This window comes from Sceloporus occidentalis, unplaced genomic scaffold (assembly GCF_023333645.1).
Source record: "Sceloporus occidentalis isolate IW3139 unplaced genomic scaffold, rSceOcc1.0.p SCAF_10, whole genome shotgun sequence".
In the NCBI taxonomy this organism is placed as follows: Eukaryota; Metazoa; Chordata; class Lepidosauria; order Squamata; family Phrynosomatidae; genus Sceloporus; species Sceloporus occidentalis.
In genome coordinates this window covers 28,424,419-28,443,464 of record NW_028316990.1, presented here as the reverse complement: position 1 = coordinate 28,443,464, position 19,046 = coordinate 28,424,419, and the positions used below count along the sequence as shown (strand labels likewise).

General features: G+C 43.0%; 1 protein-coding gene across 1 annotated transcript; it reads right to left on the bottom strand.

Moving 5' to 3' along the window:
* Nucleotides 1-3,366: 3,366 nt before the first annotated feature.
* On the bottom strand, nt 3,367-18,172 carry MPV17L (MPV17 mitochondrial inner membrane protein like). Its single transcript, XM_089539816.1, has 4 exons — nt 17,793-18,172; nt 11,887-11,957; nt 9,182-9,211; nt 3,367-8,449 (listed from the first exon to the last, which is right to left on the bottom strand). Exons 1-4 carry the CDS (start codon nt 18,124-18,126, stop codon nt 8,270-8,272), a joined length of 615 nt encoding a protein of 204 aa, XP_089395942.1. The 5' UTR covers nt 18,127-18,172; the 3' UTR covers nt 3,367-8,269.
* Nucleotides 18,173-19,046: the final 874 nt, after the last annotated feature.

The window sequence follows — 19,046 nt, the reverse complement described above, 5'->3', positions numbered from 1 at the left end:
TTCGACAAATTAAAAAGACTTCCAAAGCAAACCCAAACCGTTTCATTATCTTACTGTTTCCTTTCTACTTTTCCTTCTTTATTTACTTCAAATATCTGTAATTTCCAATTATCTATTTGACTCAATAACTTGTATATCCGAAATACCCAATAGCTTAATTGTGGTTTTACCTAAACTATCTTTTCTTATTTTATTTTATTTTCCTTTGAGGAAATTATTATATAAATTTTATTGGATATACATAATCAGTTCTCTTTCAAAAAGCCCTTGTCAATCTTATTTTGGATGTTTGGCCATTTCTCAGAAATATAATCAACAATTCTTTCCCAATCTTCTTTTTTTATACTGCCTTCCTTTCTTTCCTGATCTGAGTGATATCGAGTGTTTCCTCTGTCTTCCAATTTTTTTAATGCCAAATCCGTTTCCATCAAATCCAATAGTTTTAAAACCCATTCTTCCATACCAATTTCTTTACTAACTTTCCAATATCTGACATATACTAATCATGCTGCAGTCAACATATAGAAAATCATTCTACCATGTTTCCTTTCGGTTTCATCTGATATCATATTTAACAAAAGGACCTCTGGTTTAAGGCTTAAATTTAGCTTGCTAATTTCCTGTATTCCATTCCTAATCATTATCCAAAATCTCTTGGCTTCTTCACACTCCCACCTCATGTGAAAGAAGGTTCCCTTTTCATTTTTACATTTCCAACAACGATTTAGTCCATATTTCCATATATTCTTACCAATTTATCTGGTGATAAATGCCATCTATAAATAATCTTATAATAGTTTTCTCTAATATCTTGAAAGGTAGAATATTTAAGTCTTACTTTCCAAGATTTTTCCCATTGTGACAAATCCAAAGCTTTTTTACAATCTACCGCTCATCTTTAATGGTTTCCTTTTCCAACCAATATTCTAACAATTTCTTGTATACAGCCGATAAAACACCCGACTTCCCCTTTAACATAATTTTTTCTAATTCCATTTTTCCCCTGCAAATCCTAGTTTTTTTTTTTATCTTCTCTGAATTTAGATTTGATGATACAGAAACCAATCACAGTTATGGCCCTCTTCCCTTAATTGTTCCAAAGATTTTAAAACAAAATCTTCTTTTTTCTTAACTAGTATATCTTCGTATGTCATCCATTTCTTTTCATCCAGTAGGTTTTTCAAAGGGTCAAATATCGCTTCCTGGGAGGAAAGCCATAAGGGGGTTTTCATACAAATCCATCTCTTATATTTGATCCAAATTCTATAGATTGATGCTCTAACACATAATGGTTTTTAAAGCCCTGATGGGCTTTTATTTTATCATAATATAAGTATGCATGAAACCCGAACCGAAGGTCATGCCCTTCTAGTTTTAATAGTTTTTTGTTTTCAAGATTTAACCAATCTTTCAACCACAACAAGGCACTTGCTTCAAAATTTAATTTGATTTTGGGAACTGCAAATCCTCCTTTTTCTACACTATCAAATAAGTAAAGTTGTTTTATTCTTATTCCAGCTCTGTGATTCTATGTATCTGTGTAATCTGATTAATATCCAAATAACATCTGGAACATCAAGGAGACTACAAGCTGATCTCTTAAATCCAATTATCAGAGCAGACTATAATGTTGTAATTGTCCAAGTAACAAGGCACTCATTAAAGAAAGAATATTTGCTTCCCTAGAATACAGAGCTAGACTTGTGTTATAGGTTCCTTCCTCTTTGTGCTGTGCTTTCTCACCCAAACAATTCTAGATCACACTGCAAATTGTGCTTTCCCCCCTAAAAATAAAGCTGCTTTGGGTCACTTTGGAGGTATGCTGTTTAATGACACACTCATCGTAAGAGGCCAGAAGCTGTGCCAAATCTGCGCACCAGTTCTTAAGACTGGAACATGGCTTTGGTGCAGCTTCTGGCCCCTTAGGACTTGTGCATCATTTAAACAGCATACCTCCAAAATAACTCAAAGCAGCTTTATTCTGGCCTGTCTGTTTGGGACCATAGACTACAAATCCCTGAATTCCATAGCATGGACCCATGGCAGTTAAAGTGGGGTCCACCTGGATTATTTCTGCAGTGCAGACACAACCCAAGAGAAAATAAAAATTGTAAGAGTTCTTATATTTGGGATCAAGCATTGATCAGAATGTGGGCTGCAGTCAAAAAGTCAGAAGACGACTAAGAATGGGGAACCAGAAAAGATCCTAAAGAGTAAAGCTATACAACTGAGCAGGAACGTTAGAATCATCCAAGCCATTGTATTCCTTATCCCCAAGTATGGATGCAAGAGATGGACAACGAAGAAGGTGGACAGGGAGAAAATCAGTTCATTTGAGAAGTGGTGCTGGAGAAGAGTGCGGAGGATACTGTGAACAGCCAAAAGGACAAACAAATGGGTCCTAGAGCAGATCAAGCTGGAAATCTCTCTGGAAGCCAAGATGATGAAACTCAGGCTATTGTACTTTGGTCACATCATGAAAAGGCACAACACTTCAGGGAAAAAAAACCCCAATAATGCTAAGAAAGGTGATGGGAAGCAGAAAGAATGGAAGACGGCATGCTAGATGGATGGATTCTATTAAGGAGGTTGCAGGGATGTATTTGCAGGACCTAAGCAGAGCAGATGCAGTGGAGGGATGCGGTAGCTTAGTGGTTCAGAGGCTAGTTCTGACCTTCAGAAGATCGGAAGGTTGGCAGTTAGAGGTCCAAGTGATGCAATGATGGGATGAGATCCTGTCACTAGTCCCAGCTTCTGCCAACTTAGCAGTTTGAATGCATGCAAGTAGATAAATAGGTACTACTTTGGTGGGAATGTAACAGCGTTTGGTGCAGTCATGCTGGCCACAGGACCACTGGAGTTGTCTTCAGACAACTCTAGCTCCTCAGCTTAGTAAGAGATGAGCACGGCCCCTACAGTTGGTTACAACTAGACATTCATGTCAAGGGTCTACCTTTACCTTTAATCAGAATAGTGGAAGATAGGGAGTCTTGGAGATGTCTCATCCACAGGACCGCATGAATTGAGATTGACTCAAGAGTGGTTAACAACAACAACAACAACAACAACAGCAAACCCACACAGAACATAGAAAGGGGCAGGATCTGCTCCTTGTCCGGCCTTTTTTTCTGCTTCTTAAAGAAGTAACCCTGTTAGTCTCTTCCATCTTAAAAAGAAGGAAAGGAGAGAGAGAGAGACAGACAGAGAGAAAGAAAAGTGGCATCATCCAAAAAAAATGGGTTTATCCACAAATGCTCATACAAAAATCATAACCCATTCGTCTTTTTTTTAACCATTATAATTAGAAATCTAATTTTATTATATTATATTAAATAATATATATAACAATACAAATATACAAGGCCATCATACATACATAACAAAAGGAAAAACCAACAACATAACATGAACAAAAAAACATACAAACACAATTATATCACAAGACACAATTCTCTTACTTATCCTTTATCCAAATCAGTCTTCTTGATCTTCGCATTTTATTGTTTTTAATTATATTTCTATATATCTTTTTCCTTATGTATCTTTATCATCATCTATCCTCCTTTAACTCGCTTCAGCAAAAAATTTTCTTATCTACAAACTCAAATATCAATTTTTGAACATATATAACTATAATACATTCCACCCTTTTTCTTTTCCATGTTGTTGGAGACAAGTCCGCTCTTCTGTGCTTACTTTTCCTCTTAATTTCATTGTAAATTCATATGCTATTTGTAGGTTGTTGTTGTTTTGCAACATCTACATGTAGATGTTAAGGGAGGTCCCAAGGGTAAAACAGTTGCGTACCACCATCTTACACTACGCCAAATCTGTCTGGGTGCAAGAAGATATTTCTGGTTGTGTTCCCTTTGTAACTATCATTACTTAAGCAAGAAGCTATGTGACCTAGCAGTCTAATGTTGCTGAACTTGAAGAGGTCAGTCCATATTTTATCCTGCTGACTGCATGGAAGCCATGGATGTGTCACTCTGACAGCAACCAATACCCTGCAATTGTTTTGAATTAAACTTATCTAAGGTAAGTAACATGGTCTGGACTGTGCCAAATGTGTTCAGAAAAATAATGTTTCAGACATTTCAGCTGTATGTACAGATACATAATTTTGATGGTGAGCTTGCTCTGGAAGTGTGCTCACATTCTAGTTCATTCCCCTCCACAGATGAAATGAAGGTTTTTCAGCAAGAGCCACATTGGCTAGCCATTGTATTGCTCCCAAAAAAGCTTCTCAGAGCAAAGCCAAGGAGAGTACAGACTGCCTGGTCTGTGCCTTCGAAAAAGAGAGAGCGTTCATGAAATCACCAAGGCCAACCCAAGACATTTTGCTACCTTTGGGGAAAGAGAAGATGGCACCTCATTCCTTTCAGTGCGCAAAAGCCAACTGAACTGGCTGACAAATCTGTTTTGAATGGTGACAAAAGACAGCATAAGGCACATAAGGCAGCAGGCAAGCTTAAGAGCGCAGGGCAGGTTCTGTAGTATGCAGCATTCCCCTCCAATTCCTTGCCTGCCACCTCCCAGTAAATGCTGTTTGGTGATAGGGCCAGCCATCTCTATCCATTTTCAGATGTACAAAAGCTCTGAAATCCATGGTCTCCTTTGTCATACAGATCCTTTCCTGCTATTCATTGATACTGCTAATTTTGTTAATGCTTTCTGTCCAAAAATTTACAAGTGACTTTAAGAAAGAATGGGTTTTTTCATTGTCATTATCAGCTACCCTCACTTTATTTTGCCCCCAAATAAATACAAATTAATCACAATACATGTAAAGCACACTGTTTTAAATATATATATATATCACAACTAAACTGTTACTAAAACCATTAAATACACTCGTCCCTCCACATTTGTGGCTTTGACTTTTACGGATTTGATTATTCACAGATTTTGTTAAGATGTTCTCTCTAGGAATATCTAGGACCTCCAGCAAAACTCTATGGTCAGCTTTAACCAAAGGTCACACTGAAGGACTGAGAGATTCCTAGAGAGGACACTCCACTAGCATTTGTAGCTCTTAAAGTGCAGTTCTATGGTCAGTGTCTGACAGATGTTGACCACAGAGTTGCCCTGGAGGACCTAGAGATGGTAAAAACATAGTGTTTTTGTTATTTGGGGTTTTTCCACATTCATGGGGGTCCTGTGCCCCGAACCCCAGCAAATGTGGAAGGACGAGTGTATTAAGATTAACAATCAACAAAGATTAAGATTAACAAAGATTAAGATTAACAACAGATTTGGAATGTTATGTTACGTTTTCTGTAACCACTATAGAAGTCCCATGCTGAAGGATTCAGATTTCTGCAGTCATATGGTAGCAGGGGGGGAGAAAAAGCATGAGATCAGACTGTAATGTAGTAGTTTCAAACTGTACGATAAATAATGCCCCGTTTAAATTACTTCACTATAGAATATAAAAGGAAGAAAGCCACACACACACACACACACACACAGACCAAGCAGGGATTTTGCAAAGTTCAGCTAACTCTCTGCTGGATCCCAAAGCACTCTGCCACAAAGATTAAATAAGCAATGTATCCTAAAGCAAGCAATGTCATCCTGTACCAATTCTGTGAGGTACAAATGCAAAACTGGTGGCAGGAAAGGGCCACATTTTCTACCCCTCTCTTCAATAAAATGATAGGATTATCAGAAGCAAATTCAGAAGAATCAATTTAGGTCCCCACAGAATAATCTTGACGTTTTGTAAAGAGTCCATGCTCCCTTCTTTAGTTGTTGTTGTTGTTGTTGTTGTTGTGTGCTTTCAAGTTATTTCCAACTTATGGAGACCTATTATGGGGTTTTCTTGGCAAGTTTCTTCAGAGGGGGTTTGCCTTTGCCATCCTCTGAGGTTAAGAAAATGTGACTTGCCCAAGATCACCCAAAAGGATCCACAGCCAAGTGAGGCCTTTGGCACTGAATGGCACCTGGGTTGTGGATGGTGGTTACAGAGGACACTTCCTAGTGGGACTGTGCCTTTTGCCCATTCCCAGTAATGCACCCAGGTAGAAAGTGCATTTGTCACTCATGAATCAACACTCCTACAACAATTAAAGCTTCAAGCGATATACACAACACACAGTCAAAACTCAGTGAAACATCCCTTCTGCTACAACAAAATACCGTACTGAAATTCTGTGCCAAGAAAAGACACTATAGGCACGTATACTAATTTTCAAGTTACTGTAAATATACAAAGCTACCTGGAATTTGTCCAGACTTTTCATCAATGCAGAGGAAGGATGGGAAGGATTGGTGTCCAAAGCCAATTTTCTGCCTCTGAGACACAAACTGCTAAAAATACCAGAAAACAAAATACTAGAAGTGGCCAAATGTCAATTTTTGGTTATGAAAACCAGGGGTGGTGGGGTGGTAATGTTAAACAGTACTTAGGAGGGTTATTTTTAAAAAGAATTGCTGTTGCTGGGAGATCCGTTCTTTCATCTTTTGGGAACAAGAAAAAGAGCACTCCAGAGAGTCTAGAGGCGTTCAGTGCAAAGAAAAACAGCCTTGTGGGGCACATGAACCTCTAGGGCTATCCTTTGCTCACCCCAGATTTAGACCAAAAATATTTCCTTTGACTGGCAGTGGCTCCCCAAAATCTCAGATGGGGTCTTTTTAAACCTGATTTTCCTTGACTGGAAATGCCAGGGAGTCAACCTGAGACAGATTTACCACTAAGCTATGGGCTCTCCAAATAAAGCAACTTATACCAGGTCAGACCATTTGTCTATGTAGCCCAGGGTTTGACAGAGGCAAATGGCTCCTCGGGCATTGAGCCAGGGGTCTTTTCCAGCCAGAAGACCCTATTAGAGGTACAGCAAATTGTTAGTTGTTTATAATTACAGTATTACATTTTTACTGTCAGGTATGAAAAGGGATGTTTATGGGATTTCTTGCTTCATGTGACAAAATAACATCACTGTGTTGAGGTACTATGCACACAAAATGTGAGGGAGAACACCATTTTCTGTTTTGCCTTGGGTAGCCAGAAGTATGCTTCAGCTCCTTAAGAGTCCATCACTCCATCAATAATGTTTTCCCAGGTCTGCATGGAACATTCCAGGAACGCACTCACCATTATAGCAGTTTGATACTTTAATTGTCATGGTTCCATCTCATGAAATGCTAGGATCTGTAGTTTGGTGAGGTACTTGGAACTCCCTAGTGAATTACAGATTTACAGCTCTCTGGCAGAGAACTCTACAAACATCATGAAAACCTTAGGATTCCACAAAATTCAGCCATGACAAAGTGGGATCAAAGTGCTATAATTGTTTAGTGTGGATACCCAGTGTTATAAATCACTGTGAAACAACTTTTGGTTTCCCAAAATCAGTTGTTGAAGTAAATGAGAGGGCAAATTCTCCTCCTAGATTTGCTTATAATATATGAAAACTTACAGCTGACCAAACTACAGTGCAGATGGCAGCACATGTATCCATCTAGCCCATTCACACCCATTTCATTCCTACTGTTCCACTAGCACATAAATCAAATTAGGCAAGTATGGCTTAATGCACAATATTACCAGAGGATTACGGTTTTGAATGCCCATCAATTATAAGATAACAACAAACCTTCCATTAAAGATGGCTTACAAATCCTGACTTGCTTGGGTCAGTTAAAAACAATAATCCTGGGTTTGGAGGGCATGTTAAATTCTTTTAGATGCCATGATAAGCTACCTGGATTGTTTACCAATGCTTGTCCAGACTGTAGTTTAAAAGGACAGCATTCATGGTTTAAAGTGAGGAGGGTTATATCTCTGGCCCCCAGGCACAATTTGGTTTCTGAATAATCCAGAACTGGCCCACACAGTGTCCAAGTCTCCTTATTATCTTCCTGGCTTGGAGAAAAATCCTTGCTGTCTCTGATCAGTTATCAGAGGCAGTGGGAATACCCCTCTCCACTCTCAGCCAGCAGTTTTAGGGAAAATTCTACCTAGTGCTTCAATCACAAATCAGTCAGTCAGTCAATCAATCAATCAATCAATCAATCAATCCTAGAGGAGGAGCACAAACAGCTATTTGCACACTTCTCCTTCTCCCACCTTAGTTATGTTGAATGCAGCCTGAATGTCAACAATCTCCCATTGACTATAACTCTGCTTGATGAAAAGTTACCATTTGGTCATTGTTCAGTTACGCTCACTTTATAGTTCTGTCTTCAAGTAAATAACATGCAGTTGCTGTCTTGTAATGCTGCTCACTGCCCCTGGCAGGTGAGGGATGTTTTGGAAGTGACGTGTTTACTTCCCAGATGATGCCTTGCCTGGGTCAGTTTTCTCTCCATGGAACAACTGAAAAGCTGATCTTGCAGTCCCATCACCACTTTGCTGAGAAAAGCACAGGAAAGCAGCCCAGACAAAACCACACAGGCCAGCATATGCTGTCCTCAAGTACACTGGAATCAGGCTGAAGTTAGAAAGCTATTTAAGGGGGAAAGGCAATATTAAGTTAAACACACTGAAGAAATACTGGAACCTTTGTCTCATCATCATATTTAAATTGCTTTTATTGTATGCCACCCCAAGTCTTTGGATATAGGTTGAGATATAAATATTTTAATAATCATTATCTTCACTCTAACAAGGGAAGGCAGAAACTTAAAAGCAATAATACACAAACCTGTTCAGGGCTTCTTCCAGCCAGACAGCCAGGAAGGGCCTTTTTGTCCTTTGCCTTTTTGCAAACTGAAATACCAGTTCCATTATAAGCATGAGTAATGAACACAAATGTATATTACAAATGAAGAGAGAGAGATTCACAATCACTCTGGGTGTCCATACAAAAGAAAATACAGTCACCCCTTCTTTCTCGCGGACTTGAAGTCTTTGATATTCACAGAGGGGCGACCTCCGTTATTGTCAATGGGGCGTACCCCCATGGTGCACACTGGCAGGCACACACCTCATTCAAGCCTATGGGGCTTGAATATACACAAGTTTCCGTTTTCATGGGGGTGAGTGGGTGGTCCAGAATGGATCCCTGCAAAAATGGAGGGCCGACTGTACACTTCCCAATCCTTTTCACTTTAAAATTAAAATCCAGTTAACTCATAACCAATTAATGAATTAGTTCAAAGACTGTAATAAAGCAAGAACCACAAAGAAACGAACAAAACATCAAAAATGCAGTTATTTATGTGACCAAAAACTCACCTGAACGAAAGGCCAGTACATTAGCCCTGTCTGAAACAAAAGTAAGTGATTGATTATTATTGTGTATATAGAAAGAAGGAATGCAGGAGATCTCTCCAAAGCCATTATACATAAATGAAAAGATATCACAAATAAAGCTTTTTTAAAAAAGCATTTTGCATTATCAGGAAACGTAAGAAATACTGTCATCAGATCTTCAAATATCTGGAGGATTGTCACATGGAAGATGGAGCAAACGTGTTTTCTGTTTCTGCTTTCTGTTTCAAAAGCTTACAACACGTATATTGTGCATTTTGGTTTACCCAATAAAGCTATTACTGTTTGGTGGATTTTTGATGTTATTGGATCTGTTTTTGGTTGTTCCAGAGGGCAGAATTCCATACTAATATCAGGAAGACAATTTAAGCCAAACATTAGGAAGGAGACTCTCCAGTGATAAGACAGCCATATGTCAGGAATGCTGTAGTTGAAAGATTCTTGCATTGCATAGGGAGGGTAAGACTAAACAACCTCTGACAATTTTTATGATCAGCACAGAATGATAAATTTGGAGGTACCTCATATCGGAATTCATGTTAGAACTGGTGCTGTCATATGTTAAAATGAGTTGTCATGTATGTGTAACCATGTGTGCAAGACAGAAATTGAAATTAACCCATTTAACCATGTTGTTGTTATTAACCTCAAGCTGCCACTTTCAAGCCTAGAGATATATTACATTGTCTTATTTTAAATCATAATGTCGAGCATCATGGGTCACTAGAACTACTCAAGTTACTCAGATTATCACTCACGGCTTTTAAACCACAATTATAATTATATAATAGTGCCTTTGGCAATATTTATCACATGATGTTGCCTGCTCCAACCCAAAGTTGCTGTGTACACCAAGCGTGATTAATTAACAGGTAAAACCCATCAATGGCTCTCAATCATATGACAATCCTAGTATCCCTAGTATAACTCATGTAGTCTCCTGGGTCTCTGTTCCCAGTCCCTGCTGAGCTGAATGAGACCCCTTGAGATCCTGTAGTCAAGCTGCCACTACCCAGTGAATCTATAATGAATTCCCCCTTAGCACACACTGGGATTTGCAAAGGACTTATAGTTTCCTTCCCTTGCTAACCTAAGCAAGCAACAACTAAGCTAAGGCATGTGTATAGGAGTACAGAGAAAGAATACAAAGAAAGTATTTACTCTAACTAGACAGTATAGAGCAATATAGAGCAATATCATCTTTCGGCCTCTGAGGGAGAGAGAAGGCTGGCCCAGTACCATCAGGGGCTAGCCTGAAGAAAGAGGCTCCTCCCTCCCTAACTGTCATCTTTCGACCTCTGAGGGAGAGAGTAGGCTGGCCCAGTACCATCAGGGGCTAGCCTGAAGAAAGAGGCTCCTCCCTCCCTAACTGTCATCTTTCAGCCTCTGGGGGAGAGAGTAGGCTGGCCCAGTACCATCAGGGGCTAGCCTGAAGAAAGAGGCTCCTCCCTCCCTCCCTGTCATCTTTCGGCCTCTGAGGGAGAGAGTAGGCTGGCCCAGTACCATCAGGGGCTAGCCTGAAGAAAGAGGCTCCTCCCTCCCTAACTGTCATCTTTCGACCTCTGAGGGAGAGAGTAGGCTGGCCCAGTACCATCAGGGGCTAGCCTGAAGAAAGAGGCTCCTCCCTCCCTAACTGTCATCTTTCGACCTCTGAGGGAGAGAGTAGGCTGGCCCAGTACCATCAGGGGCTAGCCTGAAGAAAGAGGCTCCTCCCTCCCTAACTGTCATCTTTCGACCTCTGAGGGAGAGAGTAGGCTGGCCCAGTACCATCAGGGGCTAGCCTGAAGAAAGAGGCTCCTCCCTCCCTAACTGTCATCTTTCAGCCTCTGGGGGAGAGAGTAGGCTGGCCCAGTACCATCAGGGGCTAGCCTGAAGAAAGAGGCTCCTCCCTCCCTCCCTGTCATCTTTCGGCCTCTGAGGGAGAGAGCAGGCTGGCCCAGTACCATCAGGGGCTAGCCTGAAGAAAAAGGCTCCTCCCTCCCTCCCTGTCATCTTTCGGCCTCTGAGGGAGAGAGAAGGCTGGCCCAGTACCATCAGGGGCTAGCCTGAAGAAAGAGGCTCCTCCCTCCCTAACTGTCATCTTTCGGCCTCTGAGGGAGAGAGAAGGCTGGCCCAGTTCCATCAGGGACTAGCCTGAAGAAGAAGAGCCCTCCCTCCGGTCCATCTGCCTTGGTCCAGGCCTGAGAGGGAGAGAAGAATGCTGGACCTGATTCCCTCCCCCCTCACCATTCCCTTCTCCTTTTGTGTCGTGTCTTTTAGATTGTAAGCCTGTGGGCAGGGAACTGTCTGTTATCCCCTCTATTGTAAACCGCTCGGATTCCCAGTGATTGGGCGGTATATAAATAAAACCTATTATTATTATTATTATTATTATTATTATTATTAAGTTATCATTCATGCAAGGCCTCTCTGCCTTTCAGGTACAAAATGCATAGTTACCAGACATTCATTTCAGGCAAGCCAAAAGATAAAAATAATGAAAGCCTAGACACTCTAGATCCTGGTTTACCATTATGTGTGAATAAAAGAATGGGTGGAACAAACATAGTCTTATGTGTGATAGTATGTGTTATTGAAGGACAGACTCAATTATCTTTGATAGTTGTGATTCTGTTGTGATTCAATAGCTAAATAATATGGAACCACATTTTATCCAGTACTGAGCTCACCTTATAGGTATTCCAAAACTTCTCTCTGCAGTCTGCAAAAATGTCCTCTTTTCCTTGAAGTAGACTCATGCCTGGTCACAAAATGTTCAGAGAAAATCAGAATACTCAGAAATCACAGATTTCATATATTGCATTTTAACATACAGTAAATGTATACAGTTGAAGCACTGTGCAGTATGTCCCTTTGAAATAGAGGGTTGTGATAAAACAGAAAAGCAGAGGCAGGTAAAATCCTAACCAAATGATTCTGAAGCAATAGTAGCTATGGGCCCGAACAGACAGGCCAAAATAAAGCTGCTTCAAGTTACTTTGGAGGTATGTTGTTTAAATTACACATGCATCTTAAGAGGCCAGAAGCTGAACCAAAGCTGTAGTCCTTAGGACTGGAGCACGGCTTTGGCGTGGTTTCCGGCCTCTTAGGACACATGTAACATTTAAACAACATACCTCCAAAGTGACCTGAAGCTGCTTTATTTTGGCCTGTCTGTTCGGGCCCTTAAGATCTTATTTCAAACCGGCTTCCGGGCGGGCTATGGAGTTGAGACTGCCATGGTCGCCTAAGTCGATGATCTCCGTCTGGGCATGGACAGGGGAAGCGTGTCCCTGTTAGTGCTTTTGGACATCTCAGTGGCTTTCGATACCATTGACCATGGTATTCTTCTGGAACGCCTGAGGGAGTTAGGTATCGGAGGCACTGCGCTCCAGTGGTTCCATTCCTATCTCTCGGGTCAATTCCAGATGGTGCAGCTGGGGGACGTGTGCTCCAATAAGAGGGTGCTTACATCTGGGGTCCCTCAAGGAGCCATTCTGTCCCCCATGCTATTTAACATCTACATGAAACCGCTGGGAGAGATCATCCGGAGACACGGGGCGCGGTGTTATCAGTACGCTGATGACACCCAAATATGTTTCTCTGTGTCTCTGACTAGTGACTAGGGATGGCATCTCTCCTCTAAATGCCTGCTTGGAGTCGGTAATGGGCTGGATGAGGGAAAACAGACTCAGTCTGAATCCAGAGAAAACGGAAGTACTAGTGATGGGTTCTCCAGGCCCAGGAAAGGAAATTTGTCCACCTGTCCTGAACGGGGTCACGCTCCCCTTGAAGGACTCAGTTCGCAGTCTAGGGGTGCTTCTGGACTCGTCGCTCCACCTGACGTCTCAGGTGGATGCGACAGTCAGGAGCACCTGTTACCAGCTTCGGCTGATATGCCAGCTGCGACCCTACCTGGGCTCGGTTGGATTTCTGTAATGCGCTCTACATGGGGCAACCCTTGTACCAAACCCGGAAGCTTCAATTAATACAGAACATGGCAGCTAGGTTGGTCACTGGATGTTCCAGGACTAGCCACATAACACTGATTTTGCAAGATCTTCATTGGCTGCCTGTCCGCTTCTGGGCACAATACAAGGTGTTGGTTATCACCTATAAAGCCCTAAATGGCTTGGGACCAGAGTACTTGGAGGATCGCCTCTCCCCATATAATCCGCCCCGCACTCTCAGATCGGTCGGGAAGCAATTCTTAAGGGTTCCCAAGACGAGATACACCTCGTCTTCCCAAAGGGTATTTTCTGTTTCTGCCCCGCAGACCTGGAACTCCCTTCCCAACAAGCTCCGCTCTGTCACCTCCCTTGACCTGTTCAGGAAGAAACTTAAGACCTATCTCTTCCAACAAGCATTCCCCCATGTACCTTGACATTTGTTATTCTCCCCTGTTGTTTATCCAGCTAGTTTGTTTTTTGGTTTTACTCTTGTGAATTTTACTGTGCTTTATTACTGGGATGTTTTTATGATGTTTTTATATTGTATGTTTTATACTGTATATTGCTTACATTTATGCTGTACCCCGCTTTGATCATTTTTTGGAAAAGCGGGCTATAAATAAACATTATTATTATTATTATCCTTCATCCTCACAATATTTTATCCTCAGTCTTTGTAACAGCTTTGTGAGGTAAGTCAGGCAGAAAGAAAGGGACTAGCTTCAGGCAGCCCACCTGGGACGGAGCCTCAGGGCTCCAAAACTCAAGCCCTGGCCCTGCCATTGGTCCCCTCTGGCCAACAGAGCTCTGAATCAAGCTCCTGGAGCCCTGAGGCTCTGTCCCAGGTGCTAGACCTGGGGACAAGGCTCCAAGCCTCAAGCCCCAGCCCTGCCCTGGCCCAGGCCAACTGGGCAGCAGACTCCGCCACCAAAGTCAAGCTGGGACAAAGAGGAAGGAAGAAAGAAGGTAAGGACGGTGTGGCGGGTGAAGGACTTTTGTCCCATTGTCAATAATAATAATAATAATAAAGTTTATTTGTAACCCGCTTTTCCAAAATTTTGATCAAAGTGGCGAACAATTATATATAAAAAACATTCCAATAAAATCAATTAAAAACAGCATTAAAAACAACACATGACCGCAACACTATTAAGTACAATAGGACTTGAGCCACGCATTTTGGTATCTGTCGTGGGTCTGGAACGGATCCCCCACGGATACCAAGGGCCCACTGTACTTACAAGCTGACTCATAAAACTGTTGCAGACAGTGGACTGTATTAATTAATTCCAGATGGATATTTCTGCTGGATATTTTCTTCAATAGCTGGCTTGGTGTTTACCAGAAAGACATATACTTTGTACACAGGAGCATCACTAGGGAGGTGTGGGGAGTGCAGACCGCACTGGTGACACCTCAGAGGGAAAGTGTCGTCCAGTGTGCTGGTGGTAAGAGACTGTCTTCTAGTGTGGACTGTACTGCCACATCTCTTTGCAGGTAGACCAGGACTCCTAAAAACTGAAGCTCCTGGGAAGGATCCAGTCTACCAAATAGGCCAGCTGGGACCCTATTGCCACAGCAAATCCCTGGAGGCCTCTTCCTCACCTAATGGGACCTGTTCAGCTTCAGGAGTTGTGAACAAGACGGTGGACTGGAATGGTAAAATTGTGAGTTGTGTACAACCCCTATCATATAAATTTATTGTTGGTAATGATAAAGGCAAATTGTATTTTTGTTTTGACTTATACTATGCCATGAGCTTCTACTTCTTGCTATTCTGGAGTAGGATTACTTTCAGATCTAGATACAATCTGAATAATTTTTTTTTTGCGCCAGCATTGTGTGAGCGTTAGACTATGACTCTGAAGATCAGGTTCAATTCCCCACTAGAGCATAAAAACCCACTGGGTGACCTTGGGCAAGTCATACTCTCTCAGCTTCAGAGAATGGCAATGGGAAACCCTTTCTGAACAAACTTGCCAAGAAAATCCTCTGATAGGTTCACCTCTGGGTCACCATAAATCAGAAGGGACTTGGAGGCACACAACAGCCACCTGCCATGCAAGAAGAAACTTGTAATTCCTTCAGTGATAAAAGAGCTGTCCTATCCTATCTTATCATACGATGCCTCAGGCTTGTTAGTTCTAACTTTTTCAGCTAGTTTCATAATTTCCCCCATTCTGTTCTATTTTTTAAAAAAGAAGAGTCCTTTACATAAGGCAAAACAATGTAAATTTATAGCTGTTTGTCACCAGTTGCATATATGGGACGATGTATAGTAACATCACATGTTACTTCTTCTAACAATGAAGGTTCTGTAGCTAAACAACGGTCCAAAACACAATGCAAAAATAATCCAGTTTGAGACCACTTTAACTGCCCTGACGGCAAATTCACCAAAACCCAAAAGGAATATATCAGCACTTCCATGAAAAACGTCAGTCTTACAGGAATATAAATATCTTTAAAAATAATACCTTAAGAAGTCGGAAGGTACTTATACACAAATAAATCAGCTCAAATGAAATGCTGAATTCAGTTGGAAGAAAAGTAAGGATGGAAAGTAAAGATGGAAATTGTTTTCCATTTTATTTAAGGGTCATCATTTAACTGCCATTCCATTTATTTGGACTCGATCATCCACTGATTTTCTTATCTATGGTGGTTCCTGGAACCAAACCCGAGTGGATAACAAGGATCCACTGTGATTCATTTCTGCACACTGGCACAAGAACGCATAAAAGAGCCCATGCTGCCTTGATCTCATGCTTCACACACATTTCTTCCAGGAAGCAGGGCTGCACCAAAGAAAATCAGCTTATATTTTAAGCAGTGAAAGCAATGAGATGGAGCAAGGATTCCTGAAGCTCTGATAAGCTAAATGATGATTCACACTGACAACCTTGGAAGGTAGAGTAACACCCATTTTGGGCAGGTCCTTTTCACTCAGGCGATGATGGATCTCCTGCCCACAGGACACACACGCCTTTTAAGATGAACAACTACTCTTCTCCATTGGGGTTACTGCAAGGCTACTTACTCCTTCTTGCTTTTGCTCTCTGAAATTGTTCACATTTATGGTTGCTGTTGTTGGCAAAACGTCAGGAAGAAACTCGTCTAGAACATGGCCACATAACCCGAAAACCTCACAGAAAACTATGGATGCTGGCCATGAAAGCCTTCAAATCCATGATTCGGGAAATTGTACTTTGTTGTGACACCAGAGCTCTCTGACGGAGAGGGCTAAATAACTGACAAGACTGCAAAAATGTCATCTGACAGAAAGCTCCACTCTGCTGCCGCAACAAACTACAAATCCCAGAACCATAGCACTGAGCCATGGCAGTTAAAGTGGGGTCAAACCACATTATTTCTGCGGTGGGGATGAAGTGCCAGTGTTTGAGGGCCTTTGGAAAGCGATCTGCCGGGCTTTTTGAATAAGCCTGCTATTCCAGCGGAGGCCCAGAGCACTGTCCCATTGCTGGTGCTGAAACTGGATTCAGTCCAACCAACTTCCCTGAAAGGAATGAGACTGGAATAATGTTGTCGGGGAAGTGGTTTGAGCAATTCCCCTCTTGGCCATTGAAACCCACTGGGCGACCTTGGGCAAGTCACACTCTCTCAGCCTCAGGGGAAGGCAATGGCAAACCCCCTCTGAACAAATCACGATTGTTGTTGTTGTTGTTGTTGTGTGCTTTCAAGTCGTTTTGTACTCATGGCGAACCTACCATGGGGCTTTCTTGGCAAGATTTCTTCAGGGAGGGGGTTGCCATTGCCATCCTCTGAGGCTGAGAGAGTGTGACTTGCCAAGGGCTTTCAATGGCCAAGAAGGCAATTGGGCCCTGATCTTCAGAGCCACAGCCTAACAGTCTCACTATGCTGTCACAAAACGTTTATCCTGCCGTGTCCATAAGATCCAAAAGTAACCCTTCTCCTGAAAAACAAAAAGTAGAAGCTCATGGCATAATAGACGTCAAAACAGAAATAGGATTGCTGATGATCTTCATTATGACCTGGATGCAAATGCATCTGAGGAAGCAGACTGAAGTCTAGGGAAGCTTTCTTCCATTTCGCCCCAAAGGCGCCACAGGATCTCTCTCTCTCTCTCTCTCTCTCTCTCTCTCTCTCTCTCTCTCCATCCTGATTCCACAAAGATGTCTCTTCGAATCATTACCTGCAATTATGATTATTGATGTTATAAGTAATGATTCAAAGACACAGCCGTAGTAGGTAAATGTATGGCACTATCATAATAGTAATATGATTATAATTATAAGGATACATAATAAATCGTAATATTATTATTAATGTTATATAATAATAATAATATATAATAGTTAAAATTATAACTGTAAGGATAATTAATATTGTATTATTATTATTATGTAATATAATTATAATTATAAGGGTACATAAATTGTATTATTATCATATATATATATATATATATATATAATTAAAATTATAAGGATACATAATAAGTTGTATGATTATGATGATGATGATGGTGATGATGATGATGATGAGGCCTATGGTTCCTTTCCTTGGCGCCACAGCGGCCCTCCTTCCCTCCGCAGAGACCAGGCTCCCAGAGGAGGGAGAGCGGCGTGAGAGCGCTTTCGGGGCGCCTGGGGCCTGGGACTGACCGGAGTAGAAGGCTCCGAGGGCGAGGGGGGCCCCGAAGGCCTGGTCGCAGAGGACCTTTCCCAGGAGGGCGGCGGGGGCTCTGCCGGGAAGGAGCCTCTCGAGGCCCCGCAGCCAGAAGTAGCTGAAGTTGCCGTGGAAGGCCAGGGCCAGCAGCGCCGCCCGCCGCGTCTGGGCCCAGTCCTGGCCCTGCTCCTCCTTCTCCTTCTGGAGGCGCCGCCTCAGGCGCTGCTGGGCCGCGTCGCCCGCCCCGAAGAGGGTCCCGTAGAGCAGGACGTTGCAGGGCCAGGCCCAGCCCCGGAGCAAGCCCCGCAGCAGCCGCCCCGAGGAAGACATCCCCGGCCCGCAGGAGAGAGACTGGGCAGAGCCCAGGCAGCCAGGGACTGACGAGGCGGCGCCGCTCTCTCTCTCTCCCCCGCCTCCGCCTCAGGGAGCCTGGCGCCCGGGGCCAAAGTAGAAGGAGAGAGGGGAAAGGCAGCTGCTCCTGGGGCAGAGCGAGCCACCAAGGGCCCCGGAGCCCCAGGTGGACAAACCCAGGCTCTCCTGCTTCGGACGCAGCACGAGAAGGCTATGAAGGAGGCTCACTCCGTCGGAGAAGCAGAGAGCAGTGGAAGAAGGGCCCCGGCCCAGGCCCTCCTTCTGCCATGCAGGAACTCTCCGTCAGGGCATCCCAGGGACAGAGGGCCATCCAGACTCTGCTTAAAGACCTCCCAGGAAGGAGGGTCTTCCAGCCCTTACTCTCAGGAAGGTCCTCCTAATGCTGAGCTGGAATCTCTTTTCCTGGAGCTCGCATCCATTGCTCCATTGGGCCCTAGCCTCTGGAGCAGCAGAAAAGAAGCTCGTTCCCTCCTCAATATGGCATCCCTTCCAGTATTTGAAGAGGGCTCTCATATCCCCTCTCAACCTTCTCTTCTCCAGGCTAAACATCCCCAGCTCCCTGGGGAGAGATGCAAGCTACAGGGAAAGAAACTCTGCTCCAACATTAGGAGGCCCTTCCTGAGAGTCAGGCCCCCTCCCTCCCTGGAGGCTGCCTTTAAGCAGAGGCTGGAGGGCCCTCTGTCTCAGGGGGTGCTTTGACGATGGAGAGTGAATCCCTGCATGGCGGAAGGAGGGGCTGGGCCGGGTCTTCTAACTGTATCATAACTAGGCCATCATCCCCCTTGTTAGCATCAGGCCCAAAAGAGCTGTTGCCTCTTCCCCTTTTGGACCATGAAATCGTCCTCCACCTGGATTCCAGGACCAATGTCCTGTCCTGG

What these genes read in the sequence shown, in the direction of transcription:
- MPV17L (XM_089539816.1), bottom strand. Translation starts at nt 18,126, where the DNA reads ATGTCTTCCTCGGGGCGGCTGCTGCGGGGCTTGCTCCGGGGCTGGGCC. An exon ending in CCTCGGAGCCTTCTACTCCG is followed by an intron (nt 11,958 to 17,792) that starts GTCAGTCCCAGG and finishes TTTTGTGACCAG; the next exon opens with GCATGAGTCTACTTCAAGGA. An exon ending in TGTACTGGCCTTTCGTTCAG is followed by an intron (nt 8,450 to 9,181) that starts GTGAGTTTTTGG and finishes CCCCTTAAATAG; the next exon opens with CTTTCTAACTTCAGCCTGAT.